This window comes from Dama dama, chromosome 1 (assembly GCF_033118175.1).
Source record: "Dama dama isolate Ldn47 chromosome 1, ASM3311817v1, whole genome shotgun sequence".
In the NCBI taxonomy this organism is placed as follows: domain Eukaryota; kingdom Metazoa; phylum Chordata; class Mammalia; order Artiodactyla; family Cervidae; genus Dama; species Dama dama.
The window spans coordinates 60,808,783-60,834,735 of record NC_083681.1 but is presented as its reverse complement, the minus strand read 5'-3'; the positions used below and the strand labels follow the sequence as shown (position 1 = coordinate 60,834,735).

The 25,953-nt window shown below is 34.2% G+C and overlaps 1 protein-coding gene across 1 annotated transcript in view; it reads left to right on the top strand.

The window, feature by feature from the left end:
- Window positions 1–25,953, top strand: part of DCDC1 (doublecortin domain containing 1) — a 455,120-nt gene that overhangs the window by 106,304 nt on the left and 322,863 nt on the right. Inside the window, exon 8 of the mRNA XM_061149231.1 lies at window positions 7,102–7,268. Coding sequence (XP_061005214.1) covers window positions 7,102–7,268 — 167 coding nt within the window. The remainder of the gene's footprint in view (window positions 1–7,101; window positions 7,269–25,953) is intronic.

Below are 25,953 nucleotides of genomic sequence, written 5' to 3'. Positions count from 1 at the left end.
ATATTAGTTGTTACTTTATAATGTAATAGTAGAAGTTTGAGAAATTTTACAATTAGCTTGCTTTTGAATGTTGTTTACATATGTAAGTGCTTCACATATTTGACTTTGTTCCTAAGTTTTATTATGTTTTTATTACATCTTTTCTTACTGGATCAACAGTTAGTTGGTGCCTCAGTTAACACCATTTGGATTGAACTTTTCTGAATAGTAACAGAAGTTACAAGTAATAATGTCTAAAAAGTATCAGTTATTACAGCAAGCAATTATGTAATGACATTTCTAAAGGTCTTTACTTCTAATTTTTATTGATTTTATTTATTAAGTTCCAAGCATTGTACTTCCACAACAAATCCTAAGACAATACTTTAAATTTTTGTGCAGAGCTTTAAACTTTACAAAAGCAAGTGATATATATTCAATTGTTATATATTGGTATAGGCCATAACCACATGAAAATAGATTAGATATATTAGATATGATTAATTCTTAACATTTCTTTAAGTAAACTTAATTGTATGCGTATCAGTTCAATTAAGTTATTTAGATTATTACTAAATACCAAATATTTTAGGTGCTCAAGAAATTGAGTCCACAAAATACTTGTATTTTCAAAGACACATACACTATTATTTCTGTTGAGGGGAAAAACAAGACTCAAACAATAGAGTCCCAGCTTACTTCTACTTGTATAAATCAAGTTATTTAAATGAATGAATTGTGTATGCTGACCTGTTCTACCAATGTGCTACTGGGGATGTATGAAAAAAAGATGTGCATGGTGGTGGAAGTAGAAAGAGGCATAAAGCGTATTGGAAAACTACCAAATGTCCCCTGCAAATGGGCCCTATTCAGAATCAGTAAGCGTATGATGAGTGAAGTGGTTTTGAATATCGCCTTTAGATTCCATGCTGTTACAAGGCCAGCCCTGAACATGGCAACTCTTATTTCCACACACAGTACCTCTTCACTCTCAATTTAACCCCAAAATCTGATGAACCCATTACTCCATACTTGATTTCATGGAACAAGGAGTAGATATAGTTACAAATGATCAATCACAAGCCGTGAACCAAAGCAGCAAGGCATTAACAATTCACACCATTTCGGTCCACTTGCTCAAGCAGAAGATGTGCCAGCATATTTAATGCACAGCTACTTCGTTCAGTTTAAGAAAAGACATGACTCAGGCTGCATTTTCAAAACAGAAGAGACTTCCTAAGATTTCATACTTCCAAGCCCCAATGTCACCGTTCACCCACACATCAGCAATTAAAATAACCAGGTGTTCCGTGAAGGTCACAATGTCTGAATTAAATTTTACCCAGGTAAAACCAATACGACCTATGAAATTCCACTCCCCCCATCCATCCCTGTTCTGTTTGATCCTATCATACAAATCAATGTCTCCTACAGCAGCATTGTAACACTGTAGACCCCACAGGCAATACGCCGTCAGTTTAATAGGATCACTGAAAAACTAAAGCAGCTGTGAAAGATTGCTCTAAGTATAGCAATCGTGCGCTTGTCATTTTGTTCAGTGGAGGAAAAATCCAAATTTGGGTAGGCATTGGTATTTAAGAAAACAACTGCTAAATCTTTTCTCATGAGTACCTTGGGGACAATAAAATTTGACATATAGCATGTAAACAAAAGTACACAGCAGCTGTTAGTTTGGTTTTGTTTGAATAAAAATATACTGATATAAATCATTCAAAGTATGCCCTCCGTCATTCAATCTTCCCAGCAGACCATGCTTTTGAGTGGCGTCTGCTGGTTGTTCTTGGACCGGGAGCTTTCCAGCTATTACATAAAGCTGGATAAAGAGCAGTAAAACACACATGTACCTTGGCACTAGTTCAAACTCCCTCCAGGCCTGCTTCCTGTCAATTCTGAGTACCTTTTAAGAACTCACCTTGTATCATAGAAAAAAGACTTTTTAGATCAACTTTATTAACAAACATTTTCAATTGAACTGATAGAAAATTTCCAGATGATGTGCTGTTAACAATAGTGAGTATTTTTGAGAACTGAGATCTGAAATTTCTTGCCAAGTAGCATATAGTAGTTTTTCCATAGGTAAGTGTGCGTTGGACATTGTATTTTTTTTCATAGTCTCATGTACTCTGACTGAAATGTGAAAATTATGATTCTGGGTACTTAATAGGCATGAATTTTAATTTTTAATTGGAAGCAATCTATTAAAGCACTTATTTCCAATGTTTTTTGAAAATATATTGATTAAAAAATCCTTTTTTTAGCTTTCCACCTAGATTCAAATGGAATGTGCCAAGTGTCTCTTTAAATGTCAGGTGTTGCTTTTGGAGAGAGACATATATTCCCTAGGCATAGAAAATGACAGGACATTCCAGTCTGTATCTTCATAGTAAGTTCTATTAGGTTTATCTTTAGAGGACTTTTTGGCTCCTTGTCAAAAATTCTTGTACTGTGTCCATCATGAATCCAAATAAGCTTAAGCTTCTTATCAGTGATATATAGGTCCTCTTGAAGGTTGAATAGTTTCTTTTCTCATGAATAGCTTATGAACTCATTGTGTTTGGAGTTCTTAGAAGGAATTACCCTTATTATTTAAAATAGCTATTTTGACCTTAATCTAATATTTTATTGCTCTGTTATTTAAGTTTTATTATGTGCCTTTTCCCATAGTAGCATGATTAAGGATTTTCCAGGACTTTTAAAATATCCAGCTATGGTCTTCTCCTGGCTGTGTGTGTGTGTGTGTGTGTGTGTGATATGTGCACTCAGTCATGTCCAAATCTGCGACCCCATGGACTATAGCCTGCCAGTCTCCTCTGTCCATGGAATTTTCCAAGAAAGAATACTGGAGTGGCTTGCCATTTCCTACTTCAAGGGATCTTCCCTACCCAAGGATCGAACCCGTGTCTCTTGCATCTCTTGCATAAGCAGGTGGATTCTTTACCATTGTGCCACCTGGGAAACCCTTTCTCCTGGCTAGTTAATGCTTCATTGCCAAAATTGTATTGTTTTTCTTTTATATTTATATTCTTCTTTAGTGTTCAAGATCATTTTATGAGAGTTTAAAATAAAACTATTGTACATACCTTAATTATGCTTTAAAATTCTGGCATATTTGTATTTATCAAATTTTCATTAAATTTTCATTTGGTCACAGAAAGTTACAGATTTCTCAGTGATTATGTATAGTTTTACTCATGGTCTTAAAAGTTACCTAAAAGACCACCCACAGTATATCCAAACATGCTATTTATTTATCCAGTAGATGGTTATTGGGTGCTGCTTTTATCAAATTGAAAAACACCATGCCTTCAAACTCCAAAGGTTTTTTGATTTACTGGAGGATGACAGTAGTGAGTGGAGAAGATGAGGGCCAATGCAAATCAATAAGGGAAAAATAAAATATAAACAGTGATCTGGGAAAGGTAGAGGACAGACAATTAACAACTTGGGAAATTTTGCCAGAGGAAATGACAATTCCTATGAGCCTTGGAAAACAAGGATATATTAACAGGTGGGGAAAATGGGGGGAAGAAATGCAAGGGAAATAGAACAGCATGTTGATAGCTGTGAAATTAATATAGCTACTACTTTTAATCGTATGACCCATTTACTCATAATACTTAGTACTTGCTCTAAGCAGTGAAGTTACTCCTTTTGACCGCATGATCTATTTACCCAACATCTTCAACTCCAAACCTATTGAAATTATTGGATTAATTTCAGTTTGCCTATAGTCATGACTTGAAAATAAATAAAATGGATAAAAAGCTATCATCCATATAACTTCACCTTTCCAGTGATGGAAATGATCCCAACTGAATGATCACATTTGACTGATAATACTTATTGATAGATTTAAGGAATGATTAATTTCCAAATCATGTATCTAATAAAAATGTTGAGGGCTTGTTTAATAGAATTATTGAAATTACAGGAAAGCAAGATTCTGTAAAGGAGTAAAGAGGTCGAATACTTGTAATAAAGGCCTCAAATGTAAGAAGAAATGCTATATTATTCATTTCTTGCTATGCACACAAATATATATTAAAGAAATACAGGATAATAGGAGCCAGCTATCTTCTTGAATGAGGTCATATTTCTGAGTAGAATTTGAAAGAGTAACTCATGGTTTACATACAGAATAATATCCCAGAGTTCATTCCTGGGAAAGACGTATTTTTTCATTGAGTATCTATAATGGGCTTTGCTAGCTCATAGCAACATGTAGGATTATGCTCTTTCCAATGTTGAAAAGTGTCTATTGTCCTTTCTCTAAATCAGTGCCCTTATTTCCTGCACATCTATATGCAATAGTCCTCTTTAATAGAATAAAGTTTTGCTTCAGAAACAGAGAAAGAAGAACTGAACATAAAAGAGTTAAAACCATTGGTTAAGAACAGATATGAGATTTTGGTGTAGACTAATATGAATAGCCACTAAAATGCTTAAGAAATAATTCTCATATTAAAATCTATGGTTGGGGTTGAAAAGTCAACTTTCTCTTTTTAAAAAAATTAATTATACTATTATATTTCAAAACTATCATCTTAGGCCAAGTCTTGTTTTTTAGGGAGAATTCTTCTATTTGAACTGATTAATAAGTTTTATTTTTCCAATATATTAGGTTTATTTATACTTCCTTTCTAAGTGCTTAGGCATATCATTTTCTTATGTTTTCTGTACCTTCCTAGTTAGTGGAAACATTGTTTGTTCTTGGAGTGTGCTTTGTCTTCCTTTTCAAGAAGATCATCAAAGTTACTAGTTTGCAGCTTCCAAAAAGAAAAAGCCTTCTAATCCCCAGTTCAGAGGCTAACCTTTATTAGCGCTCTTGTGGTTATAATGAGGACCTTGCTTCCAGCAGGGAGATTCTGGAATACTGAACAGATTATTCAACAAGTTCAGAGCAGATTCTGAAGTCCCTTATAAAACCTGCTTGTGAATACTGCTTTCTTTGCTTTGCTATTTCTGGTTTCCATAGTATTCCTAATTACATAAATCATGTGGAGCATGGGAGCTCTTTTCCATCCTGTATCAACTCTGACACTGCTTACATTTTGATATAATTTGTATTTTTTCATAAGCTGTATTTTTTTTTCTTAAATTGTTATGGAAGGTACAAACCCTGAAAAAAAAGTATAGAGTTTTGTGTTAGAAAATATATGAAATTCTTCTTTGGAATCCTTTGGGCTGACATAAAGAATTTGAAAGTTACTTTGTGAAAAGCATGGATGAATAAAGCTATAAAGACTAGAGAATCTGATAAAGTGTTCTTAGATTTAAATTCAAGATTAAATCTTGTATGTAACTCATTCAAGTTTATTATTTGCCTTTTGGATTACTTAAAATTGTTTTTCAATTTAGCAGCTATTTATGTAATGCCTTTCCATGTACAAAAACTATACTAGGTTCAGTGGGTGCATCAATTAAAAGTTTACAAATTAAAATTCAACACATAGTAATATATGAATTTGTAGCTAACTGAAAGCTTTGATGATTCTTAAACTGAATTTCTTTAAGAAAAATTATAAGCCAAATTGAAGAGTTACAATTCTAAAAATAAGTTTACTTCTGTTTTTATTTATTTAGTAATACATATGAACTAATATATTTCTTTTAAATTTGAGATAACTGTTGTGATAAAACTTATAGAGAAGAGCAGTTGCTTCAGGAGGATAAGAATAGTTTTGATATGTGAGTTTTAGGAATTAGTTTCTCAGGCTGGTGAGTGAATTTCATGCACACATCTAAAGATTCTAAATAATCATTGGGTCATGATTTCTTTTTAACTTTATTTATAGTAATTTTAGAAAATCTTAAACTCTATTTACAACATTTTCTTTAGTGATGAATATGTTAGAAAGAATTTAAATTGCACTTTGGTAGAGAGCTGCAGAACTTAGTGCCATAAAAGGCATAACTTTTTTACTAAGAGCAAAAATCAGCAGAATACCAGTAGCAAAGGCCATTTGCATAACTCAGCCACTCTGCAGCCTAGCTGAACCTAATTGTAATTCAATTTCCAGATTGCTACGCTAGGCCTCTCTGCATAAAATATGCAACATATAACATGACCAATGGCATGGACCTATTTTCTTTGCTGGTGATCTATCCAATTTCTTTTCCAGTAGAAGTATGTATTAGAATAAGGTTGCCAAGCCATATAGTTATTTTGTATGTTTATGTAGTGTCACATGTATACACTTAAAGACAAAGTTAAAAAAGTGATATCCTTTCATCTTTCTGGATTCTCAAGTGTGCCTAAGATTTTTAAAGTTTCTTTATTTCTGGCATTTCAGTGGGAAATTAAATCTTGAAAAATGTTAGCTAGCTGCCATGTTATTTGCCTATTTTACACTAGAAAGATTTTATAAGCTAATTGGGTGAAAAAGTGTATAAACATGTCTGTCAAGTCTATATGGATGTTGCAATACAGGCCCACAAGTAAATATCTTCTATCTGTTTACAAGCCATGTACTGGAATAGCATCCCTAAATCTTTGACCAGCTTATGTCCCAGAAGCTTAAAAACAAAAGGTATGTATGATAAAATGCTTGCTTAAGATTCTCCCCCTTATTTTTAAACAGCCTCAGCACTCTGTTTTAGGGGTTATGTAAGCGATGGCAGTGAAAAGACTTGAATAGGATGGTTTATCAAGGTGTAGATTATATTTGTGAATAATTCCCAGATGTGATGTTTTAGTTATAGAGACTCCTCTATGGGAAGCTATACACCGAAACAACATGGATCGTGCAATTTTATCAGGACAATGCAAGTAGATTTCAGCAAGGTTGGTTCCAACTCATCTGTGATAAATGAGAAGATAAGGCAATCAGTGCACACCACGACACTGCAGCTAGTTAGGCACACTTCAGAACTATTCAGGTGTGCTCACACAGCTTAGGAGTCTGGCATGGGGGGGTGTCTCAATATAAATACATCCTTCATGGTGGCCACTAGTGATGCAGGAATTGCCTCTCTAAGACTTAACCCAGGTCAGATATAAATAATAGATGTTAAGAGTTAGCTCTGGTATTGGGGCTGTGTTCCAGGCAGCGTATTTCGTTTGGGTCAAAAGCATTTATTTTCCCTTATTTCCTCGTGTAGTTCCTCTGCTTGAAAAATGCCTGCAAAACTCCATCACACCTTTACGGGGACCAGTTTGGGTCTCTAAGGGAGAAGGTTTCAGCCCCTCAGGAGCTAAGATGTACATCCAAGGAGTTCTTTTGGCCTTATACCAACGATTAAAGTCTGCAAAAAAATATTCTAAACAGGTGAGTCATCCCTCTTTAAGAACTGCTTTATTGTATGTTTTAAAATGTACTTGGTGGTACAGAGGCAATGATTGGCATCATGTCATGAAAGAACTGAGACATGTATTCCGTGAGCTCAGTGCCCGTTAGGGAGCCAAGATGCTTCTTCTGTAATCTCAAAGACAACAATAATGGGGCTAATTGTATCTGTCTTTTGGTGTGGGATGTCATATGTGTCATCCTTCCTTGCTGCACACTGTGCAAAACGAAAGCAATTCCTTATGTGGAAATTCTATAGACGGTTACTTTAAGAAAATGAATAGCTCCTATAGCATTTGAAGTTTTAAATGATCCCCCTTCTGTTTTTTCCAGTATGAAATCATACTTAATGTTTTAGAAGATGGGCTAAAACATAACCAGTCATAATCTGGGAGATGAAATTGTGAATTAACTTCATGTTGAGTAACTTACTTCATTTATACTTATTTCACTTGTATATTTCCAGACCTGAAAGTATAGAAATAATGTATATGAAGTAGTTTATAAACTAGAGTTTGTCCTTTAATTTCTAAATATCTATTTTATAATTGTGAAACAGAAAGACAAAGAGACAGAGAGAGACTGAGAGAGTGAGAGTGAGTGTGTGGATGTGTGTGTATGTGTGATGGGAGAAGAGGTATGTGTATGAAAACTTTGAAATTTTTGCAACTACTTAGAAAGACTGTGATTTATCTTAAAGTAGAATTCCTATTGTAGAGCTGAATGATTTATGCTGTTTATAAAATAAAACTCAAGTTGACATAATTTTTGAATCTTCTTTGTACTTGGTCTTAAAAAATTAGGCATGCATTTTACCACACTAAATAAGGGCTAGGGTTTACATTTCTAACTGGGAGTTTCCAGTTTAGAACTGAGTGTATTATCTCAGACCACAGGCTGCTGAAAAATGAATATTTTCAAGGCATCATGCTATTATTTTCTGTGTGCAGGGGGAGGGGAGGTGGGAATGGTAGTCAGCCTTAGTGTTCACACAGCACCTCCTGCTGTCTGGTTAGGAAGAGAACAGCTTGTATTGACTGGAGGAAATTCTTGAACTAAGGTACCCAGAACTAGCAAGAGACATCTTCCCGTGAGAAACTTGCATTCTCAAAACACGATTGGTTTCCTAGTTAATTAATGTCAGTGTATCCAGATGGGGGATTAATGTTTATCATAGATAAACCTGTTTACAATAAAAAATATGAAAAATAAAAACAGAAACTTATTTTTAATATACTTTATTAAGCTAATATCATATATAAAAACTGATATAAAATATATTTTTTCAGACTAAATTATTTTAACAGAAATATTATTTTGTTTTTAAGGTACAATGATATTATACAATAATCACCAACTTAATTACAATCATGTATTTGTTATTAAACAATTTGCTCCTACTAATTTGACAGTTTAAAATTAATTAATGTTAAGCATGAGACAATTCTCCAGTGCAATAAAAGCACCATTTAAATCAAATCGAAAGAAACTTGAACGTTTTCTAAGTTTTATTAAAAGTGAGGATGTTAGAGATAAGGAAAAGCTCAGAAAGTAGTTGTGGCATATTTATTTTTTCTTCCTTTGTTCTAAACATTGAAAATTTAAATAGATATGAACAGTTGTACTGGATTGAAGAGTTCCTTGTATTGTGAGAAAATAATGCTTTAAGAATTACTGTTTGATTTTGAAAATTTCTTTATGATTCAAGATTGATGAAAAATATTTTATTAAAATAAATATTAAATGTAAATGTGAAAAAATGAACATTTTTAGTGCCTCTAAATGTCTGATCACTTGAAATTGTATCATCAACTTATGACTTTCAGCATTATGCCAAATTTAGGAATATTTTAAAAATCTAGGCTGTTTGCCATTCCTATCTAAACCTTTTTACTTTGCTCAGTTGTAAAAACTTAAAGTTTTTCACTCAAATTTTAATACTTTCACTCAAGTTTTGATATGATACTTGGTTAAGTTTTATTTTATAATATACAATTTATGACTTAATTTAAAATTATCTGTAATGCTCATAAAAGTCAGTATACTGGTATTATTATCATGTCATCAGTAGTTATGTTTTAAGCCTGGCAATAGCTTTATTTTTAAGATTTCTTAGCAAATATCCCTCTTAACATTAAAGAACTTTATCTGAACTGCATTTACTTCATTTGACATTAGGGATAGACCTTTGTATTTAGTTTTATATAAGATTGTGTTTGGTAAAATGGAGATGGATGCTTAATTCCCATTTCCTTAACAAACCGAAGCTTATAAATTATAGAATTATATGACCTCTTGATATCATTTCCATTTATTCCTCTTCTGAGATCATAAATAAAAACAACGGCATTGTTTTGCCAAGATTCTGTCAAAAGATTGTAGATGTTAAATATATGTTTTGGAATTCCCCAAGGAAATTTCTTTTAAATAAGTTGTGATAATAGAGATAGCTTTAAAAGAAAAGTCAGAGCTACTGGTTTTATGTTTACGAACTTATTCACTTTTTAGTTTTTCACTTTAACTTGGGTATTACAAGCATGCAACTGAATTAAGCCCACTACATTAGTATGGTCTTAAAAATATACTGATTCGAGTACATAAACTGAGATATTATAGTTAGGACAGCATAAAGTCACTTGGTCTTACATTTATCACATTTATTTCCTTAAAAGTGGAAACACTTTAGAAATTGCTCAGAGCTAAGCAGAATCTATTTAATTGGTAATCTTTGAAGTAGCCTAAACGCTTTCCTATGAGATGCAGTTAACACTTTCAGCGACAGGGCCCGTTCCATCTCATTAGCATTCTCGTTGTGTAGCGGTGCTGTTGGTGGGGGTGTTGAAGTAGGAATGCCATTGTGTGGAGTTCCAGTGTTTGGGGACAAACACTGCTGTGGGGGGAACGTGTGAAAAGGCCACAGTCCTGTCAGTGAATGAGGAAGGCTGTGCTTTCTGTGCGCTTCAAGCAGGGAAGCTGTCACTCATAGGCCTAACACAGCTAAACAGAGGCCAAAACACAGGCCTGCACTACCTTTTAAAATGATATTAGTGATTTTTAAACATGATCTTCTTTATTTATGATCCTCCATAGAGCTTTTAGTCGCTGTCAGTAAACAAAATATATGTCAGTCTGTTCAGCAGCAGTCGAGGTCTATAAAAGTCCATGGAACTGAGCCAGGAGGCTCTATAAATAATGATTTGGAATGGTTGATCCTAAGTATGAATGTGATTTTTGAGAAATGTATATTTCTGGAAATGTCTTCCCACTTTGATACTCCTTTGATTTATTTTTTCCCCCAAGCAATAAAATTTCTGGAGACTTTTACATCATGGATGCATAGCACTCTTCTTTTAAAATATGGTTTTTAAAGGAACTCATAAACATACAGTTTTAATCACTAAAAGCGGCTCACAGTGTAGTTTAACAGGTGTTATAAGTTGCATAGCCATTTCTGAATTGAGAGAGACACAGAGGAAATGAGTACCTAACTATAATACCTTAACAACCAGCATCTTAATTGTGAAGAAAATCATAGTCCCTGTGGTAGTCAAGACATGAAATTTGAAGGAATGTTTAGTACTACTCATTTTCAGCACTTTGGAAAGAAATGATCAACTTTAAAATTGAGTTTTAGCTTGTTTGATAGTAGCTTCATAAAAATAGATAAACAGAAAAAAAATCCTCAAGTGTTCCTTAAAAATTTGAGATATGTGTAGACTTTGGCAGTATATTGAAAAAAAATGGCAATTTTTATTATTTATATCTGAAATTGCAAGAAAGTGTTTTATTTCTGTAATTTTAATTTGAAGTATGTACTTGGGCTTTTTTAATAGATCATTGCTTAGTGAAGTTTGTTGAAAACTGTAATTTTCTGCCTGAGTGATTTTTTTGTGTGTGTATATATGGTCCTTTTTGTTTATTAATTTAAGCTAAGTACTTTTTTGAATGCTGTTATATTCTAATGTTCCATATTTGATGTGTTAGGTCTAAAAATCTCAGACACTAAATTTCTATTTCAAAAATTTGGTTTTATTTTTTAAACTGGAGCTGTACTATAACTTTATTTTTTGGACATATAATTAGATGAGGAAATGACCATCCAACATCAGCATATATTGGTTTTGTAGTTTAAAACTGAAATGTATTTTATTGTTACATTAAACTAACTTCTACCAGAGCACTTACATTTGTTTAAAAAAAAATTCCCAGGTTAATGTTGGTTCACTTTACCCGTGCATTTCAGTAAGTTTGATACTTAAATATAAAAGCAATAATAATAAGACTGCAATTCTATTCAGAAAAGATTCAGTTCAAAACCTGCTTGAATTGCATTAGTGCTGATTTTGTTTATTGCAAAAAATATCTCTAAGGAATCTAATATTTTAATTTCCTGTAAAATAAGTGTTGAGAGTTTGTCTTTTCAGATCTGTGTTGTAGGTTAATTAAAGTCATTTATTGGTCCTAATGTTATTGAAGGAAAACTATTCCTATTTCATTTTCTATATATACTTTTTTCTTAGTATACCAGCTACTTTTTTTCCCCTAGTTTTATTGAAAGATAATTGAGATCTAACATTGTGTAAGTTTCAGGTGTACAATGTGATGATTTTATACACTTACATGTATAGTGAAATGATCACCACAGTAGGCTTTAGTTAACACCTCTCCCACTTCACATAATTGACATTTTTGTGTGTGTGTGTGGTGAGAACATTTAATATCTACTCTCTTAGCAACATTTCACTATATAGTACAGTATTGTTAACCATAGTACATTAGATCTCCATTTATCTATATATTAAAAATTGAGCTCTTTTCTTGATTTACATTGCCTGGAGCAGTACCCCAGATATTTCAATTTTGAACTTCTTGATGTCCTTTGAAACCGTGGAACAAAGTCTATAATATATGAACAAATTTACTATTAAAAACATTAAAATAATGTTATAAATGTTTCAAAATGAAAATTACTCCTGACGGTTATGATAGATAATTTTTTAAACTACTAGGTTGTTTGTAGATGTGAGTGATTGTTGATTTTTTTTTCCCCCTGAAACCAAGCTGCATTCTAGTTACTTGAAGTATTTTAAGAACCTTAAACTTGTGTCTTTTTCTAAGTGTCATGCTTTGAGCAGGCCTAACATCAGTTAAATGAAGTGAAAATTGCATTCTTGTCTTGATAGAGATGAAAATGGATTTCTGGTCATGAAATAGATGTAGTTGTCACTTTTTAAAAAAGGTGTCAGCAGTTTGCTTCAGCAAGTAAGGTGCCAATTCAGTATGGCAGTAAACTTGTGATCTGAGCAATCAATAAAATGCTTCAATAACTTCTGCTTCATTACACTTATAATAAGAGGCTATAGATCCATGGCACATAAAATGTTGATAAAGAGAGTATGTGGGGACTGACTGTGACAATTTTCTTGAAAGTACAGTAAGTGCAATATTGCCATCTAGAGTTTGTGCATAGGTAATTATTGCAGAGAGGGTGGAAAACTGACAATAGGATAAAACAAGAAATGATATTGAATACTTTTTATTTTCCATCCTTTATCCATGACACATTTATCCTCATGAAACATTTCATTTGATTCTCCCTAAAACTGTTCATTCAGGTCAGGAAAAATTTTTTCAAATCTATATTTTTCTCTAATTGTCTTAGAATTATACTACCAAATGTCAAATATGTATCTGTGGCTCAAAATTGAACTTTTTTTTTTTTTTTTTTAACTGTGAAAACTCTATATTAAATAATTTTCTTTGGAAAAAATTAGAGTTAAAGATTTTTCTTTTTTATAAGAGAATTCAATTATGTGAAGGCAATTTTATTGACATCTCAGTTGAATACCTTTCATTTAAAAATATTATTTTTATTAATAGTAAGCACTCCTTAAAAAATTGAGAGCCAACTTAGTTAAAATTGGAATTTAAAATAACTATATTATAAAACTAAGAAAATAAACTTTCCGACTTATGTTCTTTTGAACATTTTAATTAACTATAAGTTCCATTTGGGGATTGTTTCATCTTTAAATAAACACTTTAAAAAGTATTAGTTATCACTTTATTTTTCTTATTAATTAAAAAGTTATTTAATTTTATAATATTTTTTGAATGAGCTAATTTGAAAAATACGTTTTGAATCCAAGCATTACTGAGATTTTCTCCCTCTAAACTGGTGACTGAGAATGCCTGATTCATAACAGAAACATTTTTTGAGTCTACAGTTGAGTGTTTATGATGCTTAGTATAAACTTAATATAGTATTAAAGGGCTTCCCTGATAGCTCAATTGGTAAAAGATCTGCCTGCAATGCAGGAGACCCTGGGTCAATTCCTGGGTTGGGAAGATCCTCTGGAGACAGGAAAGGCTACCCACTCCAGTATTCTGGCCTGGGTCGCAAAGAATCAGACACGACTGAGCGACTTTCACTTTCATTTTCAGTATAGTATTGATGACTTAATAAGGAAAGTTAATCTGGAAAAATTATTTTTATTCTCCCATTTATCTATTATTTAATTTGTATAGGTAAATTTTATAAGCTTATTGACTTCGACCATCAGATTTCCATGAGGAAAGTAATTTGATGTTAATATATTAGTAGTGCATTTTTCTGATATTATACTATTTAGGCATTTTCTGTTTTCATATATCTATGTATGATTGACCTCTAGAATTGTAAAAAATGAAAGCAATTATAACATTAATTTATCTCCCTTTTATGATGAAAGTTTTATCCTCAAACATCCTAATATTTTATTTTCTCTACTTATATTTAAGTTAAAACCAACTCTTAAGATGATGAACTCTATTTTGAGATTTTACTCATACTGAATAGAAAATGTTGCATCTTAAAACCTCCAAATAAGTATAGAATTGTTCTGGTAAATTAAGTGAGAGGAAACCTGACAAATTTTCTTTAAATTACTCAACCACCTACAGGTATTACTGCCTATGACTCTTTTGAAATGAGAATAAATTTTACAGAGTTACAGCAGCAAAGTGAAAGAGTGTGTTTGATAGATTCCCTGAACAGTTTCAACACCCACAGGTATTATTTGTAAGAAAACAATCATGCCGAGTCTTCAGCTGGTTAGAGAGGGCACAGCATTCTATCTTCACCTGACATCCTATCTGTTCCGTCAGTCAGCATCCTGGGCCGCCTGCCTGCCTCCCCCTCCTCCTGGAACAATAATGCTGAGAGGTTTGTGTGAATGGACAAGAATATGAATTCTTTTTCCTTGAAGAACTAAGGCATTTTCTTAGGGGAGAGGAAAACCAGCTATCTTGAGGATTGACTAGTATTTCCTATTTTCTATTAAACCCATCAATGTTGTGAGTGATGGATAGTTTAAGTCTTTGATTTTTAAGTCTGACTACTGATTGATAAAAGGGAGACTCTTAAGTGTAAGCATGTTGGAAATAGTTGCTTTGCTTCATCTTATTAAGAGATATGTAACGGTTTTCTCTGACCTGATGTTAATAGCATAGCTTGAATAAATCTCATTCCTAACAACATACTACTGATTTTCAAATAATATAATTCATTATCTGTTCATATTTTATACATGTAACAGCAGCTGAAAATGAGCATAACATGAATTTATTATTCTCTTCAGTCAAATTTTCTCATTAACTCTGTCATAAAATCAATTTTACATAATTTCCTAAAAAAAAATTAGTATCCTGTTACATTTAAAAAGGATTTCAAGTTCCTAACAATGCCAATCAGGAATGGAAAAAGAAAAGAGCAAGACTCCATTCATCAACACTTAATATATATCATTAGGAAATAAATGTTGAAAGTGTCAGAGAACAGAGTGATAGCATCAATAAAAGGCACTCGAAGGGTCTTGGTCTTCAGGCCTCCACAAGCCACAAGTGAGTTACATCTTCTAGAGCTGTACGGCCAACTATCCTCATGTGGTTACCATAACCACATCTTCACTGAAAATTCCATTGGACATTTCTGTGCTTGGAGGTAGAAATTCACCCTAGATATCCTAATTATACTTCTGACATTGGTGTCTGTATTTTATGACTAACAAAATAACAAAGGATCTTTTAACATGATCTGGTTTTAATTCAGTATTCAGTAGACAAGGTAATCAAGTTTTCACAAAACAAAATTGTGAAACACACACACACACACACACACACACACACACTCCTAGATCACATTCTATTCACCATCTAACCACCATCTGATCCCCTTTAGGGCTTTCAATGTCTCTTAGGATCCTTATGATACTGGCAGCCACTGAATTAATCCTGTTTGGAGAGAAAAGATTACCTTTCTTCCCCTATGCACCCCTGCCCCTCAAAAACAGAGAGCCAAAGAAGGCAAACTCAAATGATAAAGTATTGAATACTCCTTATGTGCTCAGTCTGTTAGCCAGTGTTGAAGATACAGGAAAACTATTCCAGATCTTGCCCTACAGTTGAGTTCAGTTCAGTTGCTCAGTCATGTCCGACTCTTTGCGACCCCATGAATCACAGCACACCAGGCCTCCCTGTCCATCACCAACTCCTGGAGTCCACCCAAACTCATGTCCATCGAGTCAGTGATGGCATCCAACCATCTCATCCTCTGTCGTCCCCTTCTCCTCCTGCTCTCAATCTTTCCCAGCATCAGGGTCTTTTCCAGTGAGTTGGTTCTTCCCATCAGGTGGCCAAAGTATTGGAGTTTCAGCTTCAGCATCAGTCCTTCCAGTGAATTTTCAGGACTGATTTCCTTTAGGATGGACTGGTTGGATCTCCTTGCAGTCCAAGGGACTCTCAAGAGTCTTCTCCAACATCACAGTTCAAAAGAATCAATTCTTCAGCGCTCAGCTTTCTTCATAGTCCGGCTCTCACATCCATACATGACTACTGGAAAAGCGATAACTTTGACTAGATGGACCTTTACTGGCAAAGTAATGTCCTGCTTTTTAATATGCTGTCTAGGTTGGTCATAGCTTTTCTTCAAAGGAGCAAGCATCTTTTAATTTCATGGCTGCAGTCACCATCTGCAGTGATTTTGGAGCCCCACAAAATAGTCTCTCACTGTTTCCATTGTTTTCCCATCTATTTCCATGAAGTGATGGAACAGATGCCATGATCTTAGTTTTCTGAATGTTGAGCTTTAAGCCAACTTTTTCACTCTCCTCTTTCACTTTCATCAAGAGGCTCTTTAGTTCCTCTTCACTTTCTGCCATAAGGGTGGTGTCATCTGCATACCTGAGGTTATTGATATTTCTCCCAGCAATCTTGCTTCCAGCTTGTGCTTCATCCAGTCCAGCATTTCTCATGATATGCATATAAGTTAAATAAGCAGGGTGATAGTATACAGCCTTGACATACTCCTTTCCCGATTTGGAACCAGTCTGTTGTTCCCTGTTCGGTTCTAACTGTTGCTTCTTGACCTTAATACAGATATCTCAGGAATCAGGTAAGGTGGTCTGGTATTCCCATCTTTTAAAAAATTTTTCACAGTTGCTGTGATCCACACAGTCAAAGGCTTTGGCAGAGTCAATAAAGCAGAAGTAGATGTTTTTCTGGACCTCTCTTGCTTTTTCGATGATCCAACGGATGTTGGCAATTTGATTTCTGGTTCCTCTGCCTTTTCTAAATCCAGCTTGAACATCTGGAAGTTCATGGTTCACGTACTGTTGAAGCCTGGCTTGGAGAATTTTGAGCATTACTTTGCTAGCGTGTGAGATGAGTGCAATTGTGCGGTAGTTTGAGCATTCTTTGGCATTGCCTTTCTTTGGGATTGGAATGGAAACTGACCTTTTCTTGTCCTGCGGTCACTGCTGAGTTTTCCAAATTTGCTGGCATATTGAATGCAACACTTTCACAGCATCACCTTTTAGGATTTGAAATCGCTCAACTGGAATTCCATCACCTCCACTAGCTTTGTTCATAGAGATGCTTCCTAGGGCCCACATGACTTCGCATTCCAGGATGTCTGGCTCTAGGTGAATGATCACACCATCATGATTATCTGGGTCATGAAGATCTTTTTTGTATAGTTTTTCTGTGTATTCTTGGCACCTCTTCTTAATATATTCTGCTTCTGTTAGGTCCATACCATTTCTGTCCTTTATTGTGCCCATCTTTGCATGAAATGTTCCCTTGCTCTTAGGAAGCTTCTTTTCTTGTTTTGGAGCTAAAACATACCCACATGACACCATTAGGAAATATAGTAAATAAGTGTATAATTAAGTGCTCAACATATATGGTATATCCAACTAATAAAAATAAATGGAAAAAAATATGGTACAGATTCTATTAAATGTTATATGGGAACTTAAATAAAAGAAGAGTAAAAAATTGGAATAAAAACATATTAAGGTTGAAATGAACTTTGGAGGTCATATAGTTTAGTCCTCTCATTTTATAGATAATAATTAGTAACATAAATTAGTACTATATTATTGTGTTGTTGTGAAAATTAAATAGTTATTGTATTTAAAACTCTTAACACAGTACCTAAGATATAGTAAGTGGTCAGTAGTTGTTAGCTATCATTATCATCATCATCACCATCTTTATTATGAATTTTTTGTGCTCTCTTGAGGTATGACTGACAAAATTTTAAGATATTTAAAGTGTATATTGTGTTGATTTGATACATGTATTACATTGTGAAAGAATTCTTACCATTAAGTTATCATGTACATCATCATATATATATGTATATATGTGAGAACATTTAAGTTCTACTCTTAGCAAATTTCAGTCATATAATACAGTGTTCTCAACTATTGTCACCATGATGTACATTAGATCCTCGGACCTTATTCATATTATTACTGAAAGTTTGTACCCTCTTACCAACCTCTGCCTATTTTCCCCATCCCTGGCAACCACATTTCCATTCTATGAGTTTGATTTTTTCGTTTTAGATGTTGCATAAAAGTGATGGACGTCCCAGGTGATGCTAGTGGTAAAGAACCCACCTCCCAATGCAGGAGACATTGGAGATGCAGGCTTGATCCGTGGGTGGGGAAGATCCACTGGAGAAAGGAATGGCAACCCACTCCAGTATTCTTGCCTGGTGAACCCCATGAACAGAGCCTGGTGGGCTATAGTCCATGGTGTTGCAAAGAGTCAGACACGACTGAAGTGACTTAGCACACAGGTGTAAGGGATACTTTTATTATTAATGTTATAGATAAGGCAGTTGGGGTAAAGTTGTAATGGGACTAGAACTCCACTTTTACTTTAGAGATAAGTTATGCTTCATTAATTGAAATATAGGAAGGGTTTAAAAAGAGACTCTTTCAGGCAATAGGATGAAGTTGGAAGTAAGGTATTATTTTCACACGTTATAATGGATACAAAAAAGGTTATTGGTGACCTTTGAAAGATGATGAAACCTTGGAAAGAACAGGATTAAAGAAAAAATTGATGTTGAAGAAATAAGGGCAGTGGGTATAGATAAGGCCTCTTCATAGTGGGTATAGATAAGTTGAGAGCGGTCCATATTTTTTTGAGGCCCCACAGGATATTAAAGAATTAAGAAATGTCAAAACAAGATTTAAAATCCACTGAATATATATTTTTGCATAATTACACGTAAAATTAACTCTATCAACAACTTCTCCCTAATAAGATATAGTTGTTCTATTTTTATAATACAAGATTTATAAAAATATTAATTCATAATCCGTATGGCAGCTTGGTCTGGTGATGGGACAGAAGTTTTATAACAGCTGTCTTCTTTGGTTGATTATGTCACTATACCTTTTTGTATGTCTATCTTTCTTTGCAAGTAAGGAAAAAGGTTAAATTTGCGGCCCGTTTTGATTGTAAGACTGAGGTCAAAAGCCTTGCTCGACCTCAGGCTTGAAGCATCTGAGATCCTGGCGTGGTTGAGGACTGTAAGTGGAGAATGAAAGTCACTTAGTTTGAAAACCGTGTGTTAGAGTTTACACATGTTTCAAGAAAGCAAGCTTATACTCACACTAGACAAGGTATGCAAAAGTTTTAAAAATTTTTTGTCTAAATCTGATTTGACCTTTCACACAAGGTACTACTTACTCATGGTGGTCAGAGAAAGCAAAAAACTAAATTAGATTGAGGCCAAATAATTTAACAAATTCTTTTAGGCAATGCCCAGCCTTTTGGATATAGAGGCTCAGATGCTCATATTTCTGCCCTCTGGGTTTACAGACGTGGAGAGAGGTTAAGTAACAACTGGGGTTGTTCCTTTGCAGGTACACATAGACCAAAAGCGGTGGTTTAAGGAATGAATGACTAGATTCTCAACTTTCATATGTACTTTGTAATAAAATGATCCTACCTAAGAGCATGCCTGCAGTGGAGGTACAAACCATTTCTCCTTTCCCATCTTCCATCATTTTTAGGCAAACACACCTTTCCCTTATCCTGAATCTATTGTGGTGCTTCATCCCAGCGTGTAAAAACCTCCAGGCCATCAAACAGAGGGCCATTTTGAAATATTGGTGCCATAAACTTCTTATAGGGTTCTGAACCTTTCCTTGTTATAAATGTGTTTCTGTTAAGGAAGAAATGGGACAGAAATATAAGTTGACGAGAAAAGGGTGCAGGTAACCTTCTGATTGTCAAAGAAGAGCTTTTCCATATAGTTTTAACAATAGAAAATGGTTGACATAAAATTGTTCTGGTATTTAATCTCATTGGACAGATTTAAAAGAAAAATTGAACAGTTTTAATTAGCAATACCAATACTTAAAACATGCCAGAAAATGTATCTTTCATCACTGTTTTTAAGCTAATAATAAAAAAAAATGTTGACATAAAATGTTGGTGCACAGTTTTCTAACTGAGGGGTATATAGTTTTCTAAATTCTTTTAGAGAGTTTGTGAGCAAAATATTAATGTTTTGGAGTCCTGGTCATGCCAGGGAGGGAAAGTGGTGGTTTGAGCCATGTGGTGCCTACTGCTGAGGTATCACTGGTCTTGTCTGTGGCTGAGGTTTGAAGCAGATGTAAGTCCTAAACTATTGGCAGCTCTTTGCTGGGTCAGGAGTACTCCCTAGAAACTATAGCTTTAGTTTGGCTTTCCCTGAGTTTCTACCACATTCTACATCTTTCCTATGGCCTAAGTAGGTCACTTGCTCATAGTCACTGTGGACATTTGACCCTTAGTATTTGTGGCCCTTTTGCTTACAGTTTTGCTACCTTTTGGTTCGTCTGGGGCCATGTGAGAATTTGTAGGTCTTATCTACACCCCTACTGAAAACAGCTCACAAAAGCTAGATTGTGGTCTCTTTTCTGCTTCTTACACACTATTCCACTTCATTTATTCTGTGACTCCATACCCCTCACTTCCACCCAAGGCTGGGGAGGAGGGCAGTCTTTATACAGACCCCTCCCAGAATATCAAATGAGAATCCAGATGGGGCCTTTTGCCCTAGCCTGCTCCTCAATTTATCTAACACACATGCTCCTCTTTGGGCTAAAGCTGGGAGATAGCAGACCATAGTTTAAAAGAGCCATTCTATATTACAATTCAGTGTTATATACATACCCATCCACATATGTATATAAAATAAAAGTTTTTCCAGAATAAGATTTCATTGTACTACTTGCAAGACACTAACTGACTTGGACTAACTTAACTTAATTGAATTCATAGTCCCTGACATATAGTTTCAGGGCTTTATTTCATCCTATATACCATCAGTTCAGTTCAGTCACTCAGTCATGTCTGACTCTTTGCTACACCATAGATTGAGAACACCAGGCTTCGCTGTCCATCACCAGCTCTTGCAGTTTACTCAAACTCATGTCCATTGAGTTGGTGATGCCATCCAACCATCTCATCCTCTGTCATCCCCTTTTCCTCCCACCTTCAATCTTTCCCAGCATCAGGGTCTTTTCAAATGAGTCAGTTCTTCGCATCAGGTGGCCAGCGTATTGGAGTTTCAGCTTCAGTATCAGTCCTTCCAATGAATATTCAGGACTGATTTCCTTTAGGATGGACTGGTTGGATCTCCTTGCAGTCCAAGGGACTCTCAAGAGTCTTGTCTAACGGCACAGTTCAAGAGCATCAATTCCTTGGTGCTCAGTCTTCTTTATGGTCCAACTCTCACATCCATACATGACTACTGGAAAAACCATAGCTTTGACTATATGGACCTTTGTCAGTAAAATAATGTCTCTGCTTTTTAATATACCTTAACACGGCTTTTTACTTAAATTTTTTCTAATTAACGTATAGTTCAATTACAATATTGTGTTAGTTTCAGCTGTACAGTGAAGTGATTCAGTTATATATATTTATTGTTTTTCAGATAATTTTTCACTATAGGATATTGAATATAATTCACTGTGTTATATAGGTAAATCCTCGTTGTCTGTTTTATGTAATTTGTACCTATTAATCACATACTTCTAATTTAACACTTTTTCCCCTCCCTTTCCCTTTTGGTAACCTATTTCTATGTTTGTAGGTCTGTTTATATTTTTAATATGGCTTTTAAAATTTAAACATTTCCCCTACATGAAATCTGGTAGATCCAGCTAAGGCAATTCTTTGAGGGAAATCTGTAGCATTACAGTATTTGTACTAGAATGTCTAAAAACAACAATCTAAGTTTTCACTGTAGAAAAGGAAGACAGTTATGCCCTACAAAAGCAGAAGAAGGGAATTAATAAAGAAAAAAAATTAATGAAGCAAAAAATAGGACCAAAAATAAAAAATCAAGTGAATCAAAAGTTGTTTTTAGAGAAATATCAATGATATTGATATTTTGTCAGTTTAAATGATCACTGTTGTTTCTTGAATTTGTTGCCTTTCTTCTGAGTTCCCTTTTTCTTCCTTCTGAAGTTTAACCCATCTTGAGTCTTCTTGAGTATCATCCTTCACTCTCCAGGAATGCTCCCATCAACTCTGCCTAGCTCACTGATTCTAGTGCAGAACTGTCCTGCAAGGTTGTTTGGTCCTCCTGTCTAGTGCTATTATGCATAGTAAGCATCTGGTCACAGAAGCAGTAAGTGGCTGGCTCAGTTCTGAGAAGTCAAACTCTGAGCCCCCCTTCACTCAGTAGTGCCAGGGGTCTCTATAAATCTATTGCTCCTGTCAGTAGATCTGCAGATTTCTTCAGCCTCCTCTCCTGAGCCACACCAAGCTTCAGGTTGAGATGATTGGGAACTCCATCTTTGTGTTCACACAGTGAATCAGCTCCCAGCCCCTATTTCACATAGAGCCTTTTTAGTCCTCATTATAGGTAAAGGAGCTGCCTGCCAATGCAGGAGACACAAGAGACATGGGTGGGTTCAATCTCTGGGTTTGGAATATCCCCTGGAGAAGGAAATGACAATTCGTTCCAGTATTCTTGCCTGGAAAATTCCATGGACAGAGGAGCTTAGCGGGTTACAGTCCATGGGGTCACAAAGAGTTGGACACAACTGAGCACACACACAATACTTCAGTAGGCACTAAGGATTACTGCTAACTAGGAGCCCAACAGGCCTGTAACTTTAGTTCTGCTCATAGTTTGTACTTCTATTTTACCTCTGGTCCCTAGTGATATTAAAAATATTTAATAACCTAGTACTTCCCAGGATACAATCACAATATATGCCAGCTTGGAAAGAAAGGAAGAAAGGGAGAAGAAGGGAAGGAGGGAGGAAAAAGAATAAATGATGTCTGTATAATTTTAATTCTTTGAAAAATTTTGAAATTTGTTTTATGGCTTAGAATGTGATCTAATGTGCCAGTAGTATGTTCTACTTTGTTGGTTGCAGGTGATCTATAAATGTCATTTGCTCACGTTGCTTGATAGTGTTGTTCAAATCTTCTATTATCTTTACTGTAATTTTGGATTTATTTCTCCTTTCAGTTCTATCAGTGTCTTCTACATATACTTTAAAGCTTTGTTAGTGGAGCATATACATCTAGGATTGTTATAATTTCTTCATGAATTGACTTTTAATCATCATTATGCAGTGTACCTCTTTAGTCCTGTTAATACTTTTTTGTTTTGAAGTCTACTTTGTTTTATATTGGGTTTAATATAGTTACTCCTATATTCTTCTCATTAATGTTATCAGGAGATAGTATTTTCTATCCATTTACTTTTAATGTATCTATGTCTTTATAGGTAAAGTGTTTCTTATGGAAAGAATATGTTTGGGTCTTGCTTTTCCTCCCCACCTTACAGCTTCTTACTTTTTATTTTGAATGTTTAAACCATTTATATTTAATATAATTATTGACATGATTGAGTTTAACTTTTCGTTTGTGTTATATTGTCTCATTTGCTCTTTGTTCCTTTTATCTTTTCTACTAACCTCTTTTAAATTAAAGTATTCTTTGAATAATTTCATTTTGTCTCTACTATGTGTCTATTAGCTGAATATCTTTGTTTAATTTTTGTGTATGAGTGTAGTTGTTGTTCCAGGACTTATAATATACATATTTAGTTTTTCATAGTCTGCCTTTGAATAATATTTACTTTATTACAAGAGAAGAAATATATACTATGTATTTCCATTAATCTCTCCTATTCTTTGTGCTACTATTGTTATATATCTTGCTACATGTGTTAAACTCAGAAAATATTGTTGTTATTTTTTATTTAAACACTTATGTTTTAAAGAGACTAAAGTGAGAATTAGTGACTAAACCACCACCACCAAAGTGAGAATAAATGTCTTTTATTTATCTATGTACTTAATGGATTTTGACACTCTGTGTGTGTGTTAGTTGCTCAGTTGTGTCTGACCCTTTGCAACCCCATGGACTTGTAGCCTGCCAGGCTCCCTCAGTCCATGGGATTATTCTAGGCAAGGATATGGAGTGGGTTGCCATTTCCTTCTCCAGGGGATCTACCCAACCCAGGGATCAGACCCAGGTCTCCCACACTGCAGGCAGACTCTTTACCATCTGAGTCACCAGGGAAATTGATACTTTTTATCCCTTAACAAATCCAAGTGTCCGCTTTGTTTTTCTTTTGCTCTAAGAGCTTCCTTAAATATTCCTTTGGTTAAAGCTTTTTTTTTTTTTGGTTTGAGAAAGTCTTGGTTTTATCCTCCTTGTTGAAAGACATTTTCATTGAGTATGGAATTCTAGGTAGGTTTCTTTGTTGTTGTTGTTGTTTTGCTTAAAAGTGTAGCTCCATTGTATTCTGGCTATACGAGTTTCTGATGCTACATTAGACATTATTCTTATCTGAGTTTTCCTTTCATAATGAGATTTTTTTCTGCTGCTTTTATGATTTTATATTTCTTTTTTTTTTTCTTTACAATTTGATCATGGTATGTCTTTTGTGTTTTTGTTGGATTGGGGGAAGATTTATCTGCTTGAGATTTGTTGAGCTACTTGAATCTGTTGGGTTCTATTATTTATTAAAATTTTGGCCTTTATTTCTTAAAATACTTTTTCTGTTCCTAATTCTTTCTCCTTTTTTTGTAGACTCTAGTTACTCAACTGAAAAACGGATGTGTCTTTTTTCCCTAGTCCTTTTTCTCTCTCTCTCTTTTTAATTTTGAATTATTTCTGGGTAACCATTAAGCTGATCTAGGAAACAAATCACTTCTGATTCTATGAGAAACCATTAGAGAAGAAAGATGAAGCTACAATACTTTGCCTGAAATTTAAGCATTTAGTTTCAGAATTTCAAATATAAGAGGAAATTATATTCCAAATATAAACACCATCTTTCCATTTGTATTCTTCTGTGTGGTTTTGTAAGTCTTCTATTATCAAGACTCTTTGAACAGTTCAAGTTTTTTTCTGTTGATTCCCTAATACTAGAATCTCTTCTTAAGTCGAGTCATTGTCCCCACAGTCCAGCAATCACGCCATAGTCCTTCCTAGCTTTGATTCCCATTCTCTTATATGGGATGGAGATGGCGATCTAATATTTCCTTATTTTAAAACAATGAAATATTTCAGATATAAAAGATTAATATGAACATTTATATAAACCAAACCTTTCTTCATATTTTATTTTTAGGAAATAAAGCATAAATACAGAATTTTCCTTCCCTTTGCCTCCTTTCCAGATATAATTAGTATCCTGAATTTCTAGAGATGTTTTATATGTTTACACATGCATGTAGCCTCTGTATATAAATATACATATATTTATATAGAATTGTATATATATATGTATCTAACCATGTAAAACTTTTACATTTTTTCATTCTTTATATAAATAGTATATTATATATATTACTCTGTACTTGCAACATTTTATTTGTGACTTGTATTCATGCTGATATAGAAAGCTGTTAGGCATCAATTTCTGTTATGCATATTTCATTGTGTAAATACAAAAGTCTACTTATCCAACTTGTTGACACAGTTTGTATCCAGATTGTTACAAAGAATGCTCTTACAAACATTTGTGTATATTACTCATACATGCACATGTATGAAGATTTCTGCAGAGTATATATCTGAAAGCAAAATTGTGAAGAGTATGCACATTTTTGTGTGTTATTGTCTGTTTTTTTTTATGTTACAGAACTATTATGTCACTTTATACTTTAATCAGCAGTTTATACAATCCCTATTTCTCTTTCCCACAGAAGTATACCCTCTGTGGTTTATTTACCTAGTAATAGTTAATGATATTTTTGAACAATGCCAAGGAGGTCTATTATGGTTGTGTTGTAGTGTATATGATGATCAGTTTTATGAGTCAACTTGACTGGGCTAAGGGATGCCTATATAACTGGTAAAA